At 39.7% G+C, this 25,383-nt stretch overlaps 3 protein-coding genes across 6 annotated transcripts in view; 2 read left to right on the top strand and 1 right to left on the bottom strand.

Annotated features, from left to right (window-relative positions):
- The window catches only part of LOC129724929 (uncharacterized), a 311,814-nt gene that overhangs the window by 130,220 nt on the left and 156,211 nt on the right, over positions 1 to 25,383 (top strand). The gene's annotated exons all lie outside the window — the stretch shown is intronic.
- On the top strand, positions 8,598 to 9,581 carry LOC129724935 (uncharacterized). Its single transcript, XM_055680225.1, has 4 exons — positions 8,598 to 8,791; positions 8,847 to 8,938; positions 8,999 to 9,146; positions 9,210 to 9,581. Exons 1-4 carry the CDS (start codon positions 8,662 to 8,664, stop codon positions 9,365 to 9,367), a joined length of 528 nt encoding a protein of 175 aa, XP_055536200.1. The 5' UTR covers positions 8,598 to 8,661; the 3' UTR covers positions 9,368 to 9,581.
- On the bottom strand, positions 9,867 to 23,457 carry LOC129724941 (uncharacterized). Its single transcript, XM_055680230.1, has 5 exons — positions 22,696 to 23,457; positions 22,506 to 22,597; positions 22,290 to 22,434; positions 10,590 to 10,782; positions 9,867 to 10,408 (listed from the first exon to the last, which is right to left on the bottom strand). Exons 1-4 carry the CDS (start codon positions 22,817 to 22,819, stop codon positions 10,652 to 10,654), a joined length of 492 nt encoding a protein of 163 aa, XP_055536205.1. The 5' UTR covers positions 22,820 to 23,457; the 3' UTR covers positions 9,867 to 10,408; positions 10,590 to 10,651.

The following is a 25,383-nucleotide window of genomic DNA, read 5'->3' as shown; positions in this document are numbered from 1 at the left end:
GGATTAAACAGCTAGAACTACGAGAACGTTTTGAGCACACGTGTCCGTATCCATTTTAATCTCCAGGCTTTTTCCTCCGGAAAGCAGTATTAACTAGTCTTTTTTCATGACTATAGTCAGTAATACACTACAAGGAGACTGCACACTTAAACAATAATCAATCGCCATAGTTTTCGCGGACAATTATCAGAATGTCTAAAACAATGCCATCACTTTACACTAAAACACTGCAGGAAGACGAAACCAAAACATTGTTATGACGTAGCACTCCTTCTTAGCAACGGTAGCGTAAATAACATCATAGCAGTTTTGCACATGATATTAAAAAGTGATGTAGGGCACCAATACAACTGCAATACCATTGCCACACCCTATATAAACCATACTGGTTCGGAATGACTAAAATAGATCTGTCTTGCTCAGGTTTAACAGCTTTTCACTGCGATAATCGCCTTCATTTGCTTCTGACGGTGGTAAGGCACGCTTTTTAAATACATAATTAAACAAACATATCAAACGAGTACTTGCCACTTGCCAACTTTTATAAACTTAATCTGTCATTTTTCTCAGAATGAGAATTACGCACGTATTTATTTTCCTTCTCGACATGGTTTTGCCTTTCTCCTAGAAAGGTATAGCAATCACTGGAAAAACCGAAGGTATAAAAGTGGTCCCAATGGCCGAATGTCATATACCACTCGACTTCTTTCGACGAACTGAGCATTTTCTGTATGTATGTATGTGTGTATGTGTGTGTGTGTGTGTGTGTGTGTATGTGCAACTTTTTTTTCTCACTCACTTTTCTCAGAGATGTCCTGACCGATTTTCATAAAATTAATTGCAAATGAAAGGTCTAGTTGCGCCATAGGTTGCTATTGAATTTCATTGTAAACGGATTTTTAGTTTAGAGGTTATGTATCAAAATGTAAAAATCGCGAAACATCAATATCTCAGAAACTACACAACCGATTTCAATAAAACTGGTTTCAAATGATTGGGCTGTCCCCAGAACCTTTAACTCTCGAATTTCGTAATGATTGAACATATGGTTCAAAAGTTATGTAAAGAAAAGTTATCCTGAGGTTGTTTAAACTCACTCATTTTTCTCAGAGATGGCTGAATCGATTTTCACAAAATTAGTGTCAAATGAAAGGTCTAGTTGCCCCATAAGACCCTTTTGATTTGTTCTGCAATTGGACTGTCACTTTGCCTGTTATGTTTAAAAGTGTGAAATCCAGCTATGAAAAGCAACATATTCCGAAGACTACTTGGACTCACTCTTATTTCTCAGAGATGGCTGAACCGATTTTCATTAAATTAGTGTCAAATGAGAGGTCTAGCTGCCTCATAACACCCTATTGAACTTAACTATAATCGGACTGTAACTTTGCCTGTAATGTGTCGAAATGTGAAAATCCCGAAACTTCATTATCTCAGAAACTACACAACCGATTTAATCAATATTATCTATATTATTATCAGATGAGCAGGCTAAGGGTTAAAGGGTGAATTATGATTGAGCACGTGGTTTCAAAGTTTGGCTGCCCTATACGTTCCCATTTTATTTGATTATAATTGAACTTAAGCAACCGTTATGTATTAAATTGTTAATAAAACAACTAAAGTCTATTATCTCAAAGACTACATGATTTATTTGAACATAACTAGTGTCATACGAACGAGTCATCTCTCGAACTTACAAATAACAAACTTCATAACAATTTGATATGTGGCTCAAAAGTCATGGAAAGAAAAGAAGTTTAAAGACTATTTAAAACTATACCTGCTTTGATCGATATATGTGGCCTCAACATAATTTAAATGTGGTATCGTACTATTTGAATGTTCCAAATTTATTGATTCCTTGCGATGTGTTCAAAGCCTGCAAACGCACGACGAGTCGGCCATAGGATATGATCAAAGTCAAATAACAAATCGTTTGAAATGATTGAGTTTATCGAAATGACAATATCCTCGACTTTTGGCTTCAGTACATCGCCTTAATTCTGAATATATTCATATTGGGTGGTATTCGGTCATTTTCAGCAGATTTTCTGGCATCAATCTGACACCAGAACTACCCATATTGGGAGGTATTTAGTTATTTTGGTTGTTTTCCAGAAACTAAAAGTGGTCGTCTTTAAATTCAAAATGGTTTCCAGGGTCAATGTTTGGTTTCTATGCATCATCTAGATTACGGAAATATTCATATTGAGTATTATTCGGTCATTTTCGACGGTTTCCTAGAAGTTGCCATATAGCAATCCAAGATGGTGCCTTAGGTCAATTGTTAGCTCATTGCATCATTCTAGTTCCAGAGATATTCATATTGGATGGTATTTGGTTATTTTAGGCTATTTTTCACAAACCGGCAGTCGCCATCTTGGATTTTAAAATGGCATTTAGGAACAATTTCTGGCCTACGTGCGTCAATCTGGTCAAAGAAACGCTCATATTGGGTGGTATTTGGTCATTTTCTGCTTTTTTCCTGACACCGGAAGTCGCCATCTTACAATTAAAAATGTTGTCTGAGGTCGATTTGTGGCTTCAGTACGTCATAACAATTCCTGAAATACCCATATTAGATGGTATTTGGTTATTTTAGGCTGTTTTTCACAAACCGGAAGTCGCCATCTTGGATTTCAAAATGGTATTTAAGATAATTTCTAGCCTCTGAGCGGCATTCGGTTGAAGAAACACCCATATTGGGTGTTATTCGATCATTTTCGGTTGTTTCCCAGGAACCGGAAGTCGCCAACATAGAATCCAAAATGGGGATGTGTGGTCGATTTCAGCTGCTGTGTATCATTCTAGATCCGGAGATACTCATGTCAGACGAAAATCGGCCAGTTTTGGCTGTTTCCCAGAAACCAGAAGTTGCCATCCTACAATTCATAGTGGTGTTCTTGCAACATTCTGGCTCCGGAGATACTCATATTGGGTGGTATTTGGTCACTTCGGGCTGTTTTTCAGAAACCGAAAGTCGTCATTTTGAACTTTAAAATTGCCTGTAAAATCAATTTCTGCCATCTGGGCGTAATTCTGGTTTCGAAAACATTCATATTGAATGGTATTTGGTCATTTCCGGCTGTTTGCCAAACACCGGAAGTCACCATCTTGAAATTCAAGATTATGTCTTTGATCAATTTTTAGCTTCTGTGCATCTTTCTGGTTCCGGAGATACTCATATTTAATGGGAATCGTCCATTTCAGGCTGATTTCCAGAAACCGGAAGTTGCCATCTTACAATCCAAAATGTTGCCTGAGGTCGATTATGGAACGTATTTGTTACCACTAAAACATTCACCTGCCAAATTTGGTTCCATTTAGTTGGTTAGCGCTCGAGGTGTGCAGAAATTTGTGTTTCATTTGTATGGCATCCCTCCCTTCCAAAAGAAGGAGGGGTGTCAAAACATTATGGACATATTTTTTATCCCTTAAAACATCTACATGCCAAATTCGGTTTCATTTGCTTGGTTTGTTCTTGAGTTGTGCAGAAATTTATGTTTCATTTGTATGGGACCCCTCCCTTCCAGAAAAGGAAGGGTTCTCAAACTATCATAGGAACCTTTATAGGCACCACAAACCCCTACATACAAATTTTCACGCCGATCGGTTCGGTAATTTTCGAGCCTATATGGATCAGACAGACAGGCAGACCGGACTGCATTTTTATATGTATAGATTACAACATCAATATTTTTATTGGATTGAAGCGTTCATGTAAATCTATTTTTACAAATGAAAGTTTGAATGAGATAGGCTGGGTCTGACCGCTAGGTGGATTAATTTAGGTTTTTCTTATAACTAAGTTACTTAATCTAGTGCTGACGTACACAAATGGCTAAAATTCCATTCCGTTACTGCACTAGTCGGCGTTCCAAACATCGTGGCGGTAGATAGCAGCGCATACGATCGTAATATCGGAACAATGGCTACCGGCTTGTACCTCTCGGTAGCTAAAAAGGTGATGGCGGGTGCGCCCCAAAATGGCGGTGTTCCGGCTTGAACGCCGTAAAGGAGAGGGAAAAAATCCTTCATCCCCTTCAATAGAGGACGCCGCCTCGACCGTTGAGCTCTAGAAGCAAGAATAGAAGGCCCTTTGAGGACCTTTTTATTTTCTTGTTTCACAAAATCTAGGTGTAGTTTTCCGTTACACAATTCAAATTGCCAAGCCCTAACACTACACTTTTCAACAGTTCCATTAATTCACACCCAGCGTATAGTAAGTAATCAAACATAAAATAGATATACGCGCTTCTCTAAACGTTTGGCTGGTTTCACCAAAAAGAGCTCCCTTGATACCAATTCTTTGCCTTTTATGTGAGCTGTCGTTTCAGAATCGGGATCGGGACAGATCCTCCCGAACCATAATAGACCTGCTTAGTGGGCTACACTTTTCTTTTGAAACACCTTGTGGAACCGAATACCTTGGTCGCCTCTGTCAGTGTGTCTGTATGCGACTCCGTATGAGGGACTCCTCTGTCCAAGACGCGGGGCGACAGACTGGGAGAGATATCACTTAACTTTGTTAAAGCGGTAGTGGTGATACTAGTTGATACTGGCCATCCTCTTTTACATTTAGATTCACATTCTCTGCAACTTTACTAAAGCGTCTTTCACTTTCAAAGCTAATCATACGACTGACTCTTATTGTGTTGCTTTTCCTACGCTCTCTCATTTGTACTTTCTCTCTTTCTCTTTCTATTTGTATTATCCTTGTTCCCTACATCCTATCTTCCTTATTAAAAATTTGAAAACAAAAACTTTGTAAGTTCCGCATTCGCTCAATAATTCTTTGTAAACATCTCTTCATCCTGATTATCGATCTCTGTTGTGCGTATTTTTTTTAACAAACCTTGTAGTCAACCTCCGTCGCGAATTATCTTTTGAGCCGTTAAGCGAGCTTTCTAATTTAGCGCGTAGACTTGCATAACATCTGTCACTACCCCAACCATTTTTATCGAGACTGTAGCTGAACAGTTTCGCTCCTAGTGCCAAACGTTACGCGCATACTTTCAAGGTTTGTTCCGGTCACCCTTTGAGTCGTTGATCTAAGTTTCTGGTACTATATTCAAAAAAGCGATACATGTCACTCCGATGCACCACTACATCTTCGTTAGGTTTGTTTTGGGTGATAGGTGATACATGCGATCCGCAGTGTCAATAAAGTACATTCCGCCACTGTTCAAAAGAAATTTTGTAGTTCCCGACCGCCCCTTTACAATGATTTACACTCAGCATTTACACTCAGGAGGGATGCAAGCGTATGTACAAAAAGCTCATCGTAGATTCCACCTTCCAAAAAGTTAGTTTCGTCCGCTTCCCAGCACGGTCAGTTTTTGCTCTATCCTAAAAACGGGTTGAGTTCGCAACTTACTACGATTAGTATTTATATCAACAAGTGATCTAGAGAAAAAGCCGTATCTATGCGTGAGAGTTGGAGTTCTTGTTGAAGGTTTGCGTTCATTTATTGACGGAATCACTGGGTAAATCTTTTGTTGTTCTTTTGATTGGGCCCGTTTGGATGTAGTATATTTTTCCAAGTATGTATAATATTTTTCAGCTCACCCATTTTTCACTTCCCCAACAGCTGCCTACCATAATAAACCTGAAAAATAATTCCTTAAAGCCTGAAACTTTCTCCGACTGTACGAAGCTTCTATTTCTAATGTTCTTTTCGCTTTTTTCATGTACCTGGTACCTTTGTCCAAAAATTGCATGCCACGCTACAGAGCGAACACATATTTTCTATTAAGTGAATGCTATGATCTTCCGCGGCACAAGTAAGGTATTTTTTTCTAACCTTATACCATTTTTTACCTAATCCATTTTCAATATGTACAATCGAAAATTGAGATATTTTTGACAATCAAGTTCGAGTGGCAAAGACATATTATTTTCAGTTGCTGTTTCAATACTGACTAGATCATACATTTTTTTCCGTGTATGTATTATTTCATACGCAACGTTTCATACGAAAGAGTATTGGTGCCGTGAGAAAAACAGAGAACACAGGATGCCTTTGATAACCGCAGTGCTGGCAGGCAAGCGTTTGTTAAGGTCAAGCGTGTCAGATTCGCGGTGATGCATCTCCAATAATCACTTTATTTTGTTTTTCATATCTGGCATTTCTGGTCTGAATTGTTTGGCTATTGTGGCTACTTCAACTGCTTTCACGAACACCAGCATAAACATTACTATCCGCTCTGTCCGCTTTTGTCGAGAAAGAAAAAATGGAGCATCATTGGAATGAACGCACTCATTCTATGATCAAATTTCTTCCATTTGTTTTTGTTTAGGAAACGAATTTACAGCTCTTCACGGGGAGATCAAAGTAATACACCCTCTCAAGGGTCTATGTTTCCTCACAGGGAAACTAGTAATACCCTCTCAGGGGAATTGCAGTTCCTCACTGGGAACAAATCGAACTCCTCACAGGGAGACGGTATACCCTCTCAAAGGATTACGTTTCCTCAAAAGGAATCTTAACTGATACCCTCTCAGCGGCATTATTGTTCCCCACAAGGAACCAAATTAGCTCCTCACAGGGAGTTCAAAACGAAAGACCCTCTCAAGGGACTCGGTTCGAACTTACCAGACTGCGCCATTGTAGTGTCCTGGCCATCCTCTTTTACATTTAGATTCACATTCTCTGCAACTTTACTAAAGCGTCTTTCACTTTCAAAGCTAATCATACGACTGACTCTTATTGTGTTGCTTTTCCTACGCTCTTTCATTTGTACTTTCTCTCTTTCTCTTTCTATTTGTAATATCCTTGTTCCCTACACTAGTGACGAGGTTTCTACATGGCAAACGCCCCCTAGACGTTAAACGACAGGGATATCACTCATGTAGATGCTCTCTGAATCCAAGGTAGAATCTGGGAGGAGGGGGATTTTAGTAGAGCAAGTCTGGATGAAGTTTCAATCGTGGCGGAGCCAGCTCACGCAATGTAACCGAAGGTTACACCTCACATTTTGTTTGCCGTCTATAAAGCCTTTAGAGCTTTTGGATACTTACTGCTCATTTGATTGCACTACATTAAAATACGGCTCGGTTGTCTGGACCCGTTATTACCCGTGGAAAGAAAGTGTAGGTTTTTGTGTGCAAGAAATATTTTTATGGTGGTTCAATTCCTTTTCCTTTTCTCGAAGGGAGGGCTCCTAAACAAATTAAACAATAATATCTGCATAACTTGGGAGCTAATCAAGAAAATGGTACCAAACTCAGCACGTGGAAGTTTTCGAAGACAAGAAATATTTCTATGATGGTTAGACATCCCAGTTCTGAGATGGCGACTTCCGATTTTAAAAATGCAGCACAAAATGACCGAATTCCACCTCATGTGGATATTTTCGGAACCAGAAGCATTTAGAGAATTAAAAAAGCGATCACAAATGCCATTTTAAACAATGAGATGGCGACTTCCGGTGACTGACAAACAGCCAAACATGGCCGATTACCAACCAATATAGGTATTTCCAAAATAAGGTTTATGTACAGGAATCAAAAATTGACTCCACATCCCATTTCGTAATTCAAAATGATGACTTCCGGTTGTCACCAAGGATATTACCAAATTTGGGTATTTTTGTAATCGGTATGATGCATAGCAGCCAAGAATCGGCTGAGGACAGCAAAACAGCCAAAAATAACTAAATACCACCCAATATGGGTATTACCGAAATCAGATTGATGCTCAAAGGCCAGAAATTGAGAAAGATGACGACTTCCTGTTTCTGGAGAACAGCTGAAAATGATCGAATTCCACCCAATATGGATATTTCCAGAACCAAGGTGATACATGGTAGCCAAAAGGTGGTGATTTATCCTTTGAGTTTGAACGTGTAGAATATCGTCCAATATTCGTCATGCATTTGCAGACTAAAAACAAATCGCAAGATAGAATCAATTAAAAATGTTTAAAACTGTTTAAAGAAAGAAAAATAAAATGGGCCGAACAGAGTTGGTCAGGTCAGCTAGTGTAAACGTAATATCGTATAAACGTGCAACCACGTGCCATGGTACACACAAGCACAGATAAATAATGAGCTTCCTACTTCTCAATAGCGGTATTGCTAATACTTCAAGCTAGTTTTGGGCTGCACCATTGCTGCACCTTCAAGCCTGTTTCCATTGTCGGCATGTATTGAAACGATAGTATTTTCAGTCGATCACATTTAAATTTTGTATATAATATTACTATTATCGCCTAAGTAAGCAAAATAACCTTTTCACTCCTTTTTACCTTTTTACCAAAATTGCACTCAAGAGTTTGATTAACAATAATGCGGTCGTATCTCATGAAGAGAAAATTTACGATCATAATGAAAGTCTCAAATAGTCGGTTAATATCATTGCTTTATATTTCTTATAAACTTCCTGAGATAGCCCAAAATATCCCCATATTATTGAGACCCTAATTACACCTCCTCCCTTGAATACGGTTATGGTATGTAACACACTCTCATTGCAGCGCAATAAAATCTAAAAACTATATCAGGCGTAATCAATGTGTGTGCTAACTAGAGGAGAGAAGGAATATTATTTATATATTCTGAGAAGCTCTAATCTCTAACGCTCTACGCTGCACTCCATCCGCGTCAGTAACGACTGTCAGTTGCCCAACGAAACTTGGAGGATAATTTAAAGTGCAGCATGGAACGCTATTTACGATTTTATATCAAATTTCACGGTTACGTGTTGGCGCTAGCATCTTTTGCGGGTGCGATCTTAACGTTGACATTCTTCAATTACAGTAAGGATATGGTTTATCCGTTGGAACGCTGTAAGTTGTGTTTTGTTTTGAACTGTGCTGTTTAACCTAACGATTTAACTCTCAGTTTATGACTACCGATTCATGGGCAGCGGAATGATTTTCTTCGCAATTCTGTGGTTGATTGTGGGAATTTCAATGCTCTATGGAATGTATAAGGTTTGAAGTGTAGCGGTATTAGAGAATACAATAACTGATCATACTTCTACTTACCAACAGGAAGCGAAAATATGGATTTACCCTTTTGCAATTGCTTACATGCTCGATTTCTTTCTACTGTTTGTCCGTGATATAGTCCTAATTTGGAACAATGATCCGTGGTATGAAATCGTGCTTCTGAATCCTATGATGGCGTTGCCAGCATTGTGTGAGTATCAATCAGAGACTTGATGTCTAATGCAAACAGTTCTAAAGTAAACCTTGATTACAGATATTACTTTACACATTATGCTGACTATTGTTGCGTTGGGTAAACTATTTGAGCATGCTCCCGTCGAGCCAACCGGGACGAATTTTGTTCGGTTTAAAAATGATGCCCGGCCGTCAGTTGAGGTTCAGGAAGATATCACGTCACTGCTGACGGAATAAATTATGATGTTGTATACAGGGAAGCCTTGCTGCTGGAATGATGTGATAACGAAACTAAATGGATGGAAACTAGAAAAGCCCTGCCAGGAAAAGCTTATCAGACGTTTCATAATATGCAATTAGAACTCAATGCTTCATTCATCTGTTTTCTTTCTTTACTATGTTTTAGAGACTTGGGAATATTACAATATTCTCAATATACTACTCTTAACCATTTTTTCAAGAATTGTAATAAATTGTTAGTAATTTTAATGTACTATTAGTTCATGTTCCAATTTGATTGATTTATTTGAATGATTCGACTGAAGGATGAATGATAGACTTGAAGATTTTTTTGCTATTAGATCTCGGATAAATTGGGCAGCTGAAGATCCTACATTCAGTAAATTACAGTTTAGTTCTGGAGGCTTCCATAAATTCAACCCACCCTAGAAAGTTAACGATAGCGTAAAAACTGCAGCTCGGGATTTTTCGAATAAAAAAATCTTATCTCTAACCATTCTTGTACTACTAGATAATTTAATCCGGACGTATGATTACAAAACGAAAATTTGATACTGCTGACGATTAAAACTTAACAAATAAACATCATTTATTGCCAGACATAATAAATATCGCCTTAACTATTGTCAATGTTTCGAGCAACGCTAGACCAAATATGCGACGGTTAAAAGATGTTTGTTGAGTACAGTTAGGGTAAAGCTAAAACTTAGTTCGTTAGTATACGTTTATAGTGTATAGTAATAATCAGTCGAGTAAAAATAGCACCGGCGTGTTGCGTGTTAATAAAAAAAATCGTGGAACGAGCAACGATTCCTCTTACAACTAGAGAGGAGCGTACAGCCACAGACTCGAATAGGCTCCCGAGTTAATTTTTTTCACGAGGAAAAAATAGCGAAGAAGAAACATTAGAAATTTACCATTACACCAGGTCTTATATATTAAAAAAAAAAACGATTAAAAGTTTTCATTTTCGGCACCGCTTCAGCCTTCGGGGTGAGGAGAGGAGGGGACTTGTGCCATCACTTGAAGATATATGCGCTGTAAAGACATGTTGTTCTGTTTAGTTTTCTTCTATTGTTGTTCGGATGATTGATGATGTAATTGCGCTGCAGCATGCAGTGCGGATGTGGTGGGATGAATCTCTTTTTCTACACATATATGACCACAAATTCAGTCGATAATGCGCATAGCGGACCCCCGCCGAAATGGACGCACTTACCTGCTGGCACTGCCACCTTTGCACCTTGCCGGGGGGAGGCTGGTTGGGAAAAACGGTACCGCCTATGCTTCCGTGTTGGTTTGAGTGTTGTCAAATCGCACGAAGTTATCGGAGCGGCTCTTCGGTAGGATCGGATCCACTTCGAACAGCTTGAGCAGGGCGAGCAGACTCAGTGCGATGTACGGAATGATAACTGTGGGTGGGAAAGCGAAGCCCGCGCGTGAAACCGCGGGAAATCAATTATCGCATTTTGGTTGTGTTGTGATGTGCACGAGGCGTGAAATGGGGCAGGATTAGGCTGCACTAATGAAATTTTACGTATGATGTAATGCGACCGCTAAAATATGTGTGCGCTTTATTTGGCTGATGGTAATTTGTTCATTCGCGGGGTAATTAAAATCACTAATTTTCGGCTGGACGGACTGCATTTGGCATTCCATCGACCCCAGCAGGGTGCTTGCCGGACCGGGCGAGTTGAACCGTTTTTGCGAATTTCATTGGAGTACCGTTTTAGTGTTGAAATTTTTCGAAGCACTCATTTTATAACCTTCTTTGTTTTTGTGCTCAAGGGGTATTATGGAGCTACGTTGATGAGGTCAAAATTACAAACCGTATTCTGCCCAACTGCTTGACGCTTCTTGACTTCAATGTTTGCTGCAGCTGATTTTCAAGTTACGTTGGAAAATTCAACAGCAGACATTGTAGATGCTGTTCCATATAGTTCAATATTCTCAGATGCATAATTAAAATGCGCTTGCCATTTAGACTAGCAGCGAGGCAAATTGTTTCATTCGCTTCAGAAACGTTGTTTTTTTTCCCGCTTCAAGTATGCGCGGAATTGCATTCCATCCAGCATAGTGAACCTTCTACAGTCTGTTACATTCGTGTAAAGCAGTTTTCCAGTAACTGGAGGTTCAAGTGGAAGGGTGCACGAAACAGTAAATAGTAATGCTTTTATGAGAAGGTTGAGATAAAAACTAGAATGTTATCACAAAAATTACTGGAAAAATTTTTCTTTGCTTTACTTTTACAAGATGCATGGCTTGCTGACATGAAATAATGTCGAACAAAAAAAAACATATTCAAAAAATTCAGGATTTACGATATTTTGATCATTTTAAGGCAAAACTTTGTCTTAACTCAACTCATCTTTGCTCTTCGCCAAGTGTTTAGTTGTTAACTTATTAAATCATTTTGAAAAGAATAGTCATTAAGTTGTTTTTTTTTTAATATATGTTAAATAAATAATTCACACATTTTAATTGAAATTCAACTTGGTTCCTCTCAATTTTTCTACTACTTCGACATGAAGATTTTTCACTTTTTCATTTGAGTCATGAAATCATATAACTTGTAAAAGATCAAAATTGTTTTCAATAATCTTTCATTCAAAATATCATAAACTGTAAATAGAGTACCGTGAACTACCTTTGGATAGTTTACAATACATTGAAGTCCTTTTCTACGCGAGGTACGTAGTGCGTGAAAAAAAAAATCCGCCCAAACTCCGTAATCCGAGTAAATTCCGGAACCCGCGTAAAAAAGATCTTGGTGCACTCCGATAATAATCTCTTGATTAATATTAAGTATGAATCATATTTCCTCGGCTATGATTTTAACGTTCTGGAGCTCCAACTATGGTAATCTTGTATGCTACTCAGGTCACAGATTACACCACATCTTATCACACAATTCTGCATTTTTGTGATTAGAATAAAGTGTTACATTTTTTCTCATTAGTAAAAGTGATCGTTACATTGGAGAGATGATTAAATCGAAGCTTTAATCGTGCTAGAATCGAATTTAAACTTATCGAGCAATGAGACAATAGACTAGTGATAACATCTAGAAGCCACTGTAATCAGGGCCGGCGTCACACTATTTCCCCGAGTGGGTAGTAAGGAATAGGGAAGGTTCATGGGTAGCCTTTCGGCAGTTAACCGGAACAATCGCCATGGCGGACGAATACAAGCGTGTAGGCATGTTTTTGAGTTCCTTCTTCGTTTTATTTATTAACTTTTGTGACAAAAGTGTTGGAGTAGTTCTGACGCTTCAGTTTTGCCCAGAAACTCTCGATGGGGCGCACCTAGGGGACGCTCTACTCCTCCAACGATTGCTTCGAATAGTGGTCCGACCGCAGATCCAGCCAGTCCAGCGCGCTTCCGCCTTTATGGTATTTCTTGATGAACGACGCAACTTTCGGTAGGCACTTCTCACTATAAATTTTCCAGTCCGGATCGAGAGAAGAGCGGCTTGGACATTCCCTTCTGGCTGATTGTCAGCCACAGCAGCACCTTCTTGGGGAACTTGGTGTGTCAAATGAACTTCACCTCGGAGCTCAGTAAGCCGACATCCATAAATTACGTAACGCAAAAACCCGATTTTTGGACCCCCACCCCCCTATATGTAACGAAACGAAACGTAACGCCAACATCTACCTCCCATAAAAATTACGTAACGCTGCAAAGGGATTTCCATGATAAAAATGTACGTTTTTGAAGAGTCACTCCAGAGATTTTTCGTTACGTAACGCTGAACTTTCCTCCCCCCACCCCTGTGTAACAAATCGTAACTCTCAAGGTTACCCCCCCTCCCCCATATGAGCGTTACGTAATTTATGGATACCGCCTAAGTTGAATACGGAGTGCCCTGCCAGTCGTTGCCATGCATGTTCACCAGGTAATTTTCACAGTTTGGCCGGTGGCACCGACCTCCCGACGCACGTAGTGATATAGCCACTTTTCCCTCGGTCTCTTCAGCATCCTTTGGAGCTTATTATCGCTCAGCGTCGTGGCGTCGTGATTCTTGTCCAATAGTGCCAAGATATTGTAGATGCTGAAGTAGGAGAATCCGGCGTCCACCAAGTGTCGCACGATATCCGTTTTTGACGCGGTCGGGTACCGTTGTTTAAACGCGCACACTTCTAAATGATGTAGTTTCAGGGGTATTTTTTCTGCTGACTCATGGATTGCTATGATTGAGTCTGCATGCGTCGATAATGCGTGTAAAGGTAAACCCATGAAAAATCGACATTTTTGTGCATTTTTTCGTACAAACGTTAGAGCTCAACAGTTTTGTCTCCTCGAAAAGGTGTCTCCATCCAAAATTTAAACCTAATCGGACTTCTGGTAAGGCTTCACTTATAAGTATACAGTACACAGTAATGAAAGTCTCACTTTTTTGAACAATGAAAAATTGCACAAGAGTGAAGTTTTCGAAATTGAAATTTTGTTTGATAGCAAATCGCTTAGAAATGCATGAAATATATAGCTTTATAAACCCTCGCTCAACGATATCCATTTGAAGTTTAAGTTTTGAACATAGAAAGCATTACATATTTTTTTGGGTTTTGTCCGATAATTCGAGTGGGTACTACCACCCATATTACCCACATAAACCGCCGGCCCTGACTTTAATAAATAAGAATATTCATTCAGTAGTCATGTTTAACCCTCTAGTGCCCAAGTTAATTTTCAGACGGACTTAGAAAAATTTCACTTCATTTTTTATAAACATTTTTAAGTATTGATCGAAGCATTTTAGAGGTTCAACTGAAGACCGTCTAGAGGCGGCACTGGGCACTAGAGGGTTAATTCACTCCAACTTTAAAATATCCTAAGCGCTATTCCCACTGCTTTCGTGCAAGACCCGAGCCGTGATCGCTCCGTGTATGCTTCTTTCCGGGATTTTCATGCACTCACACTGCATCGTGCTCTCACTGAGAAATGTTAATGCGTGTATGTGAAAGAACATCTTCGGTTCTTATCATCCCGCAAGCGCACTTCAGATAAAATGTGTCACTACTTGCTCGGCGGCAGCTTGGCTCTGGTCGGACTCGGCATGACGATTTGGTGAGCAAGCGTTCGTAAGAAGGAGTGCAATCAGTCTCAAACATGCATACGGCACGGACACGCCTCAGACACGACTCAAACACGGCACGGAAGCAATGTGAATAGCGCTTTATCCTATGATCAGCAAGGGGTTAGTAAAGTCATTAGAAAGTTTGGTAATTTGAAGAACAATCATGCAAGACAATAAAGGCAGACTTGGCAAAGCACAGTGCAGAGACAAAAAAGTAGCTCTTGCTTCCTAGGTAACACGCACTCGAGCTGGGTGCCTCGGTCGACGATTCGGCACGCAACGAATGAAGAACAGCACCATACAGCAAGTATCGTCTAGTTGTTTGCTAAAGTTGGAGCGCACGGGGTGACTCCGAGTCATTTTTCCTTTTTTGATTCTCCTTTTTCCATATCCATCAATCCTCACGTAGTAGAGCGAATATCAAATGAGCGAAGGCCCATGAGCCAATCAAAGCGGGCGAAATGGACCGTGCGCAGATAGGTCTAAGCAAAGAAAAAAATGCTCAAAGTGCCTCCCGGTGACAAACCGACGGTTATCGCACTGCATAGCTTCTTTAGCACTTCAGAACCTGCTATCCTACTTTATTTAGAAAAGTTTCTATATTTTTTATTGCGATTCTTTTAAAAAGGACTTTTTGTTGATTAATTCATTTAGAAGTGATATGAAGAATATATATTTTTAAAGATAATGAGAACGACAGTCAGTGTCTTCAAGAAAGTTGTGGCTAATGTGTTTGTTAGAAACTCTGTCGAAAACGCCACATTTCTATCTCTTATATTTGGAAAGGTATATATGTATAGTTTCCTATAAAAAGTTCACCCAAATGATATATTTCAATATAACTTTTTTCTAAGGTTTTGTGTATATTTTTTAAAATATTCTACAAAATTATTAGTCATGCAGAAACACATTTTTTTGGCCCAAATCTTACACACTCGCTTACACGTGGAGAGCGAAAAAATTGTGCTCAAATCACTCTGATGCGTTTGTCAAGAATGCCCAACGATAATTATTCTACATTTCTCCTTCTGTTTGGAACATTTTTTTTTTGTGTGGACTCATCACTGCGACCAGAAATTAGATCTATTGTGATATTGCCCAGGTGTTTTCTGTACCCTGCACTTCATATTTTTAGCAGTATCACTACTGAATCATTCATATCCGTGCTTGTGAGTAAATTTTACCTGTTTGTTTCAAACTTACTGCTCTACTGAACCGCGAGCCTCTGTCCATCTCAACAATATCGCCTGATTACAATTCCCTGTAGAGAGCTTTTATACCTTGCTCACACCAGTTTTATTGTGATAGGGACTTATTTTTGTAAGAAGGAGAGTCAACAGTCAACAGGCGTACTGAAGCATTTAGATTGAAGGAAGAGTACGTGGTGGGAAGCCTGAGAATAAACCCACGCTAAAGTCCTTTGACAATCAAATGGCCTAATTCTACTAAGATTCGAATCCACGACCACCCGCTTACCAAACCGTACTCTGTAACCTTCCGGCTCCGGAGCTCCGGAGCATGTTTAGAACATGAAAGAGACTCACTTTTCTGAAGAAATATAATCTTTTTTTTCTTTATTTCAGCTTAAGTATTTATGATAAATATTAATAAATAATGAGTATGTGTGTCCAATCACAAATGGTGACTTCTCAACACTGTTAAAAATTTGTAATTTTAATTGTTAGGATTTGTTTGCTTTCGCAATTAGGACTTATCATTCGTAGGGATTTAAACCTACTTGTCAGAAAAGGGGAAGTAAACTTACAACTAACTTAATTGCTAACTTATTGGCTAAGAAATGTAATTATAATATTAGGTGCGCAACGAAGTTCTCGCTATTCATCAATAGATGACACCAGCACAGTAAGTGCTTGTTGTTAACAAAACGGACAGTCTGCCGTGATATGCCCGGGTGGAACGAAACACTCAGCAACTTTCATCGGCAAGCTCAATAGGGCTGAAATCACGTCTAACTGGGATGCCTGTAGAGCAGTGATACCTAACAGAGGGTCCGCGGACGGCAAGGGGTCCGACAGATAATTTCAATTTGTTTTTACATACCTCTGTGAAAGCGGATTTTCAATTTATTTGCGTATTAGGATCAAGAAGTGGAACAAATTAGACTTGCTGAACGATATGAGACTAAAAAACGCAAAACATGTATCTGAATTTTTTTTCGGGGGCCGCGAAGCTCTTAATGCTTCGCAAAAGGGATCGCGGAGTTCTTTGTGTTTAGTAAAAGAGCCAAACAGGTTGGAATCCATTGCTATAGAGCATCCTTCACTAAATACAACACTGAGCTACGCAAAGTTTAAAGGAGATCCAGGGTTCGATTCTGTGAGGCACATCCAGACTCTGCCTAAGACAACGCGATTGCAAAAAGCGATATCCAAGCAATTAAAAAAAAGCTGGTAGTTTGACTGTCACTATCAAAGAAACCCTAGAGGATCTTATAAACATTCACTTTTCCGGCTCGACAGTGAACTCCGGATCGAACGTTGAAACGCCACAGAACCTCGGATCCAGACGTACAAAATCACGTGACTTTGCACTGCCCGCTCGTCGACTGTTCATGGAGACTTCTATTAACTGGACAGTAGGCTCTTTTGAGCCTGAGAAGTTACCAATACCGGATGGCAGTCTACCAAACTCTATTTTCAAAAATCGGACGGGGTCATTATGCCTGAACTCGTCAGCCAATTGTGTTTATACTAAAACCGGGCAAAAAAGACAAGACAATTACGGATAACTACATTCGCAGCGAGTTTCTGAAGGACTTATCCTTGCATAAACATCACTATGCATAGCAGGGTATATATACTGAAACCGCTTTGCATTACTTAGTGACGAAGATCGAAAAGTCATAAAAATATGAAGAGGCAGCGGTCTGTATCTTTCTTGATATTGAGGGAGCTCTCGATAACACGTTCTTTACATCTATTTAAACGGCTTTACAAACTGAAGAAGTCGAAAATAGTGAAACGAGCAGAGTCCAAGCAACGCTCTCGAGCAGAGCAATGAGAATTGCAGGAAATCAAAAGAAATCGGTGTTGCCTAAAAGGAGAGGAGACCCCACCAACCCCACTAAAACAGTCAGTCGAATGCAGCCATTGAACCAAAGCTCTGGTTGCTACCTCTACAATGTCTACATCCTTATGTGAAAAAAAAGAACTTAGGCTGCGAAAAACTCTAACTATGCTGGGGTTACCTTAGCATTCTAAGGAGTTCACAAAAACGATCGCTCAATGTGATGCAATAGAGAGCAGTTTCTACACGGATGGCTTGAAAATTGGTTCCCAGACAGGATCAGGGACCTAGATTTGCAAAGATCAACACGTTTTTTGACGGTCAGGCTGCACTACTAGGATTAAAGTCCGCTAAATGTATTTCCAGATTAATCTAAGAGCAATTATACCCGAAGCGTTTCTGGGTACCTCCACATCCGCCATTAGTATGTTAATGGAAACATGCGCAGGGTAACTCGTAGTGATCTATCATCATAGTATCATCATAGGACTCCTCACTCGATACTGTCCTGTTCTCTATCATTCAAAGAAAGTCGGCAAAATTCTGCCGCTGCCGCTTTTGTAACGCTTAACTATAGAGTTCAGCGCTTTTGCTCTGCATTTGCGAGGATTTTGCTTCAACTCCTTCGAAAGTTACCTCCTGACTTCATACCAGGTATGTAGTAACAATCCCATAGCAATCACTGGTTTCATCAAAAGGCTTGCGACTAACAGGCTTCTTGCATTCTCTTGATTTTTGCTCAAATTTCCTCCTCTACCTGGCAAACTCCTTGTAGAACCAGACTTTCTCTCACACAGAGTGAGTTACTATCCACATACAGTCGCAGAGTTCAGTTTCACTCTTAATCATCGCGTGCGAGGGGTAAACAGTTGTTTCCTCTCTCAGTTTAAGAGGGAGCAGTTGTCGTTTGCTTCTCCGTTACTAAAACAGAAGTTGGCCAAAGAACAAAACATTTAGGTTCACATTGAAGCCACATCTCATAACTCACCATGAGTGCGTATTCTGCAGAATGTTCGATTTTATACTGTTCTTGCCGCACCTCAGAACGATGAGAACGGTAAAACAATTCTCAGTTGTTTGCCGAGCAATTTATTTCACTTATCTTGCGTGCGCGGATGTGCTATTTACAAGAGTTTTACCGGACTTCGGCTTCGTCAAATAAGGAGCGTTTCATCGCCAGAGATATTTTTACTCAGCGTTCTCTCTCTATATCAGATGGTGTGATGCACATTGAATGTAAGCTCACAGTTGTTAAGAGGAGCGAAAACTATGTTCTCTATAAGATGAAGATGAGCGAAACGAAGCCTGGCAACTAACAGGCTCAACTCCATCAATCGGTTCTAGCTCTAGAAAACTGAGTAAACCAATCGGGACCAGCTACAAAAGAGAACCATCCCTGTCGCAGTGGCCCTTCTGCTCAATACCCTTCAGCCATACAAAAATAAATGCTTGTCGATTCTGACATTTCTAAAACGTTATGAACTAATAAGTTTCTTCTTGAGCGTCCTAGTAGAACGGAATTGAATATTGAGAATATGCTATGTCTCCATTTAATTCTACTTGGGACCTGAGACATATTAATATAAATGCCTTGATATGTTAGCGGTTTTATTCTAGTTGGATGAAAATGTCTGATTTTGGGTCAAATAATCATCATTTGAGAGAAGTGATACTTTTCTGTTTTCATTCAAAGAAAACGGCAACTGAAGCGCATCGAGAGTTGAAAAGTTTACGGAAATGCTGCTCTAAAAGCGAATTTATTTGTTCCACTGGAACAGTGCCAACCTATCCAGAAATAAAGCTATGATATTGTAAGTAGTAAGAAAGAAATGCCAGATAGTTGTTTATGAACTTGATCCATGCGAGAGTGTACTAAAACTGATAAAAATACTCAAACTGATAAAGGGGTTTGACAGCAGTTAGGCTGGCTCCAGGTCAAAAATAGGCGGGCTCTGTTGCCGTGACATGACAAAATGATGTCAAGGCCATTTTTTCGAAAATGGGTTTTTCATGCCAATTTGTTCATTATTCTAAGACCTATGTTTTGGTATCTTCCTTTTCGTTGTCAAAATCAAAAAAAAACAAAGTGACGTTGGCACCCATTTCAATACAAAATGGGAGAGGAATTCGTTCGTTTTTGGAGCGTACTGAAAAACTGATCACTTGGATATACGTCACAATGTCATATCACGGCAATCTGGGAATAAAGAAATTCTTTATAAGTGAAACAACGTACTGGGATTGGTCGCGTCGCTCTAAAGGCGGTTGACAACTGTCCTTGTGAAGAAAGGTCGAAAACCTGAGAAGACGCTGAATTAGAGGAAATTCTCGATGAGAATTCATGCCAAACGCAAAAACAGCTTGCTTCGGTTACTTTTCAAGCTGTATCTAAACGAATACATGCTTTGGCAATGATTCAAAAACAAGAAACTTGGGGACCTCATGATTCGAAGCCAAGGGACGTAGAGCGTTGTTTTTTCGCCTGTTAACAAATGCTACAGCAGCAAAAACGAAAAATTGCCTTCATCGCATCGTGAAGTGGGGGTGAAAACTGAAGTCATTATGGTGTTATTGATTATGAGCTGTTGGAACCGGACGAAACCATCACTAGGGAACGGTATCGGCTTTGATTAATGCGATTGAGCCGAGCAGTGTGCGAAAAACGAGCAGAGGCACGAAAAAGTGATTCTACTGCATGACAAAGCTCTGCCTCATACTGCCATAGTCGTTGAAACTTACATAAAAATGCTCAAATTGGAAGCCCTACCTCACCCGCCATGTTCCGCAGATATTGTGACGTCCGATTATTACTCGTTCCGTTCGATGGCACATGGTCTGGTTGATCAGCAGTTCTGGTCATATGAAGATATCGGAAAATGGTTTGATTCGTGGATAGCATCAAACCATGAACTCTTTTATCGTAACGGTATTCGAGCTCAGCCAGAAGAATGGGACAAGATTGTTGCTAGCGAAAGGTAATACTTTGAAGGATTTGTAGCTAATTGTTTTTGAACAATAGAGTTGTAAAGCGAGAACTGAGTTGCGCGCCAAATATGTTTTTTGTAAATGGTCGGCGTGCAGCCAAACCGAGCCAAGCGCCAGAAACTTTATTTCGAGTAATCAACGGTTTAAGCTTTAATCGGCGCTTTACAAGCTGCTACATTGAATTTCTGCTATAATATCATTAGGAAGTATTCAAATAATTTAATTTTTCCATGAAAGATAGATTATAAATTTTCACATACACTGCTGTTATTAACTCATTTTTTTAGGAATGGCGTTTGGTTCGGTCTGGTCGCACGCCGACCAAATACGATTTTGACAACTCTGAGTATTTCAAAGCATCATTTTAGCTTGGGCTGTGTAATCTCAAATTTACGCTGAAATTTATAACATGTAGAGCGCAATTAAAATGATACAAAAGCAGCAGGAATGCTGTCGTTTGTCGTCGTGCGGTCTAGGTAGTAATCATATTTTGTGCACTGAAGAGCTAATTTGCGTGTTCAACTGGTGCGGTGGTACAAAATGCCCGTTGGCATTTTTTGGCAGCCCGCGGTTTGCTGCTGACATGTACGGATGTGTACAGTCTTCGTAACGATCTCGAATTTCTATTCTTTATACTAGGGTTCCGAAAAAACGTCGAGATCTGGTGTTATCTCGAAAACAAAAATTCGGAAAAAATCGACTTTTCAGGGTTCAGAAATTTTTGATTTGAGAAAGTTTCCCAGCTCAAAAATTTCTAAGTCTCAGAAAGTTTTTTCCGATTTTTTTTTCTTATTTAACACCAGATCTCGTCGTTTTATGCGTTTCTATAACATTTGGCATAAAAAATTTTCTGTGCTTTCCTTCATCAATCTAAAAAGTGAAACTTTTGCCACCTAGAGGCTCGTGTTCCCAAAGTCCGATTGAGCTGAAATTTTGCAAAGAGGCGAGGTGACAAAACATTTGAGTCCTACCGCTTAGAGAAATTCGTAAAATCGATTTTTATTAACACCCTGCTGAATACTAAGCTTTACAGAGCAACGATTAAGAAGTGTATAAATTCTAAAATTTATTATTCATAGCCAAAACAGTTTGTCGTGATTCTGTGTCAAGTCTGTGTTTGTTAACTCATCATAGACCCTTCTGCTGTTATTTTGTTCAGCTTCGTATGAAGCGTACAGAAATTTTACTTATTTTTGTGCATTGCACGATTTAAGGAACACAAGTTCTGGAAACAAATCTCAATGATAGTTTAGAAAAATTTTGCACTTAAATTTTATATCGAATAATAATCAATGTTTATGTATGAATACTTAGAAATGTTCTCATCAGTTAGAAATCGGTTTGTGTTTTATCCCTGTTAAACTATTTCGGTAGCAAACTGCGAACATATCATATAAATCGTTGAACCACTCTATAAATCCAATATTTTTTAAAGCACTCCGCGAAATGAACTGGTTAATGACCGCAGCTTGACACATCAAGCACCAAAAGCACGATTTCGGCGCGAACTTACCGACCGAATATCGCGCAAAGCACAACCAACAAAAAAAGACTATAAAACGAGTGCGAAAGTGTGCCCATTGCAGGCTAGAAAATGCCCAAATGAGCTACGCTTGAGATGCAAATATTTTTGCTACTTTTCTCTTTGATATAATTGTGCATCCGAGCGTAAAGCGAATGGAAACCACCGCGGCGGCACAGACGTTATGTGTTATGTGTGGCCTTATGGCGTCATTGATGGTAGCGTTTTCAAACAAATAGCAGAGCAAATAGTGCAGCACGATGTTGCGGTTTGGTTTTGATTCAGAAGCTGAACAGTTTACTTACAGAGCAGCAGCACGACACTAATGTTGATGAACACCATTTCGCCCCAATCCTTGCCGGCTACCAGCAGATAAACATCCCGGAGTATCAGTGTCGTCAGTTCCAGGACAAACACAACTCCGTACGGGTAGATCAGTCGGACGCATTCCTGCAAAAACGGTCGAAACGGTCACATTCGGTGCTCCCGCTCTGGTTTCATATGATAACTAATCCATTCACCTTAAATACTCCAATTATGAGAATGACGCTAGCCATCAGCCAGGCGGACCCCAGTATCAGCATCGGTATGCCGGAGAAGCGAAAATTGTACCCTACGTGCGCGTTGCGGTGCGAAGACGAACAGGAGAGAAATTGCAGATGAACGAAAAAATTGAATTAACAATGATAATTCCGCGGGGAAAAAACTTACACTCCTCTAACGGATAATGGTAATTCAGTCTGGTGAAGAGTACGCTCACTAGGGCGAACAAGATGCTGACCATAGCGATAGCATAACCATGAAACTTAATGAAGAACCGTAAGAATCGATCCATCGTTGCGGCCGCCACTGCTGCTGCGTACGATGACGAACGATGAACTTCAAAGTCTCTTTTTTTTTGCTTCACAACTGTTATTGCCGCTGTTGCTGTTGGTCGCTGAATGATGATTACTTTCACGAAACGGATTTTTTTTTCGCTTTCGGTCGGCCGACTGACAGCTTCACCGCGTACCCGTATCTCCTGACTTCCGTTGCTCAAGCACCGCCAAACCGCGCAGGTTTACACAGTCGCCGTCGTTCGTTGATGGTAAAATTTACACTTCTTTTGTGTTGGTGACACAAATCCACCGATTTCACATCCGCTTTTTGCTTTTTATTACTCTCGACAATCAACTGCTTGTCGAATCTTGCAAACAAATCACTCACTCACTAGATTCGCACTTTTTTTTGGTGGGCCTTTATGCAATAAAGGGAGCACTGTAACGACTGCAAACTGGATCACGACGCGCGCGATCGCGAAACAAGGTTGATGTTTTCTCCTAGCACCGTCGAAACCGAAAACACAGCCAGCAACGGAGGCAACACACCTTCTCTGTTCAGTGGTCGCTTCGTAATTGACTCAGCTCTTGACTGGTTCCGAACTGGACAGACGGCCAGCCGAGATTGAACAGGGCCGCGCACACAATGTTGCCACGGGCACATGAAGTTATGCGGGGCAAACGCAACATAATTTGTTGAGAGAACCATAATCATAAGATTCAGTTTGTCTTGAAGGGGATTACCTTACCAGATGTTGCCAGATTATGTTGCTTGTAATGTGTCTGAAAGGCCAATACAAACTTTTGCCCCGCACTACTCCGCCGATCCGATCACTGCGCGCACATCTTCAGCGGTCCATCGTCGTTGCACTGCGCATAATTATGATGCTTACTGTTTGCTCGAAGGTATCACGATGAGAGTCTTTCTCCTGCCAACCAGTGTACAGGTGTGTTGCGTAAACAAAGGCAAATTTCGCACTCGATTAGTACCGCATTACGGCATCCTATTGTTGCCACTGTTGAACGGCGAACTCTAGCTATTGTCTACAGGGTGGAAAGATATTGCCCAACAGGTGGGATAGCATTCTGGACTGTATTGTTTGCCCATTGAAGTTTAAGCTTCTTTTATGAAAGTTTAATAAAATGCCTAAAGTTTCAGAATCGTGGAAAAGGAGTTCGAGGACAGATTCTTTATATGAGAAAACATTTAGCCCGCCAAAAGGCAGTGTTAGTTAGTTTTTTTTCAGAATTTTCGAATGGTTTTATTGTAGTTAAAGCTGGAATTTAGCAATACAGACCGGACTCGATTATGGAGTTATTTTCCGGAGTATTGAAAAAAATTCACTCTGGATAATCGAGTTTTCCAGATAATCGAAAAAAGTTATTCAAATTTGCAATCGATGAACCTAAAACAATTGTTTTCTTCTGTTATTTTGCTTGTGTGATGCAGTAGAAAAAATGTGTGAACTCTTGAGAAGCAAACAAAAAAATAATTGGACATTGATTGATTTCACTTTACTCGGACATGCTCCAAACATGCCGGAAAAAATAGAAATGGTAACAAATATCCCAAAAAGGATGGAAAAAGTAAAATTTAAAAAGAATAGAAACAAACAGAAAAAAATAAAAAATATTTCGGATGATCGCGTCTAAAATTCCGAATAACCGAATCACGGATAATCGAGTCTCCGAATAGTCGAGTCTCCGGTTATTCGAGTCCGACCTGTACAACCAACTTAAAATTTTCCAATAAATTGAGGCTCTAATCCGTTACTCAACACACTTGAAATATAAAAAAAAAACAAAATTGGGAATATTTATTGCACTCATTTCTTATATGCAATTGAAAAGATACAAGCACCAATTAAAGTTGCATGACTGCTTCATAAAACCTAACTTCAGCAACTCTCGCTAGTATAGTGTTGATATGTCACCGTTTGTGGCAGAACACACAATAAAAATTCTGAATAAATATTAGTAAATTATTAATTCATCACAAAACATCCCCCCTCCTATTAAAAAAGCAACCCTCGCTAGACACATTTAATGGGTAGAACGCGTACACTAACTGCCATAGGTTTGGAATCGCTCCACTGGAAATTGCAATACGCAGTTTGAATATTGAAGCGCTTCCCAAAGCAGTTTATCATCACCTAGAATACGCAGACGAATTTGAAAGTAGCGATCTTCAGCAGACTTGTTCAGACGTTCAAGGGCTGCTGGACAGCGGACGTTGCATACGGAATTCCATTGTGGATTTTTTCGTATTTTGATCCTAACTTATCTCGCAATGCCGATTTCCTGCAAAGTTACGCTCTTCAGTGAACTTAGTGCCTAGTGCTATTTTATTTATTTTTCTTTCTTTTCTTTTTTTTGTTTTTTTTCTATTTTTTTACTTTTTTTTAGTACTTAGTACAAAGTTTTGCCGCTAAGTGGCACTAGTGTGGATACAGTGCAAAATGTTTTGCATACCATCACTCATTGCCAGCGAAGGAAAAAAAATCACCTGTAGCGATTAATGAATAGACATAAAACAAGCCTAAGATGCGTTGAAATCGTCGTCAGTATGCGAAAAACAAAG

Source organism: Wyeomyia smithii, chromosome 2, assembly GCF_029784165.1.
Source record: "Wyeomyia smithii strain HCP4-BCI-WySm-NY-G18 chromosome 2, ASM2978416v1, whole genome shotgun sequence".
NCBI classification, from domain to species: Eukaryota; Metazoa; Arthropoda; class Insecta; order Diptera; family Culicidae; genus Wyeomyia; species Wyeomyia smithii.
This window is presented reverse-complemented; position numbering and strand designations above follow the sequence as displayed.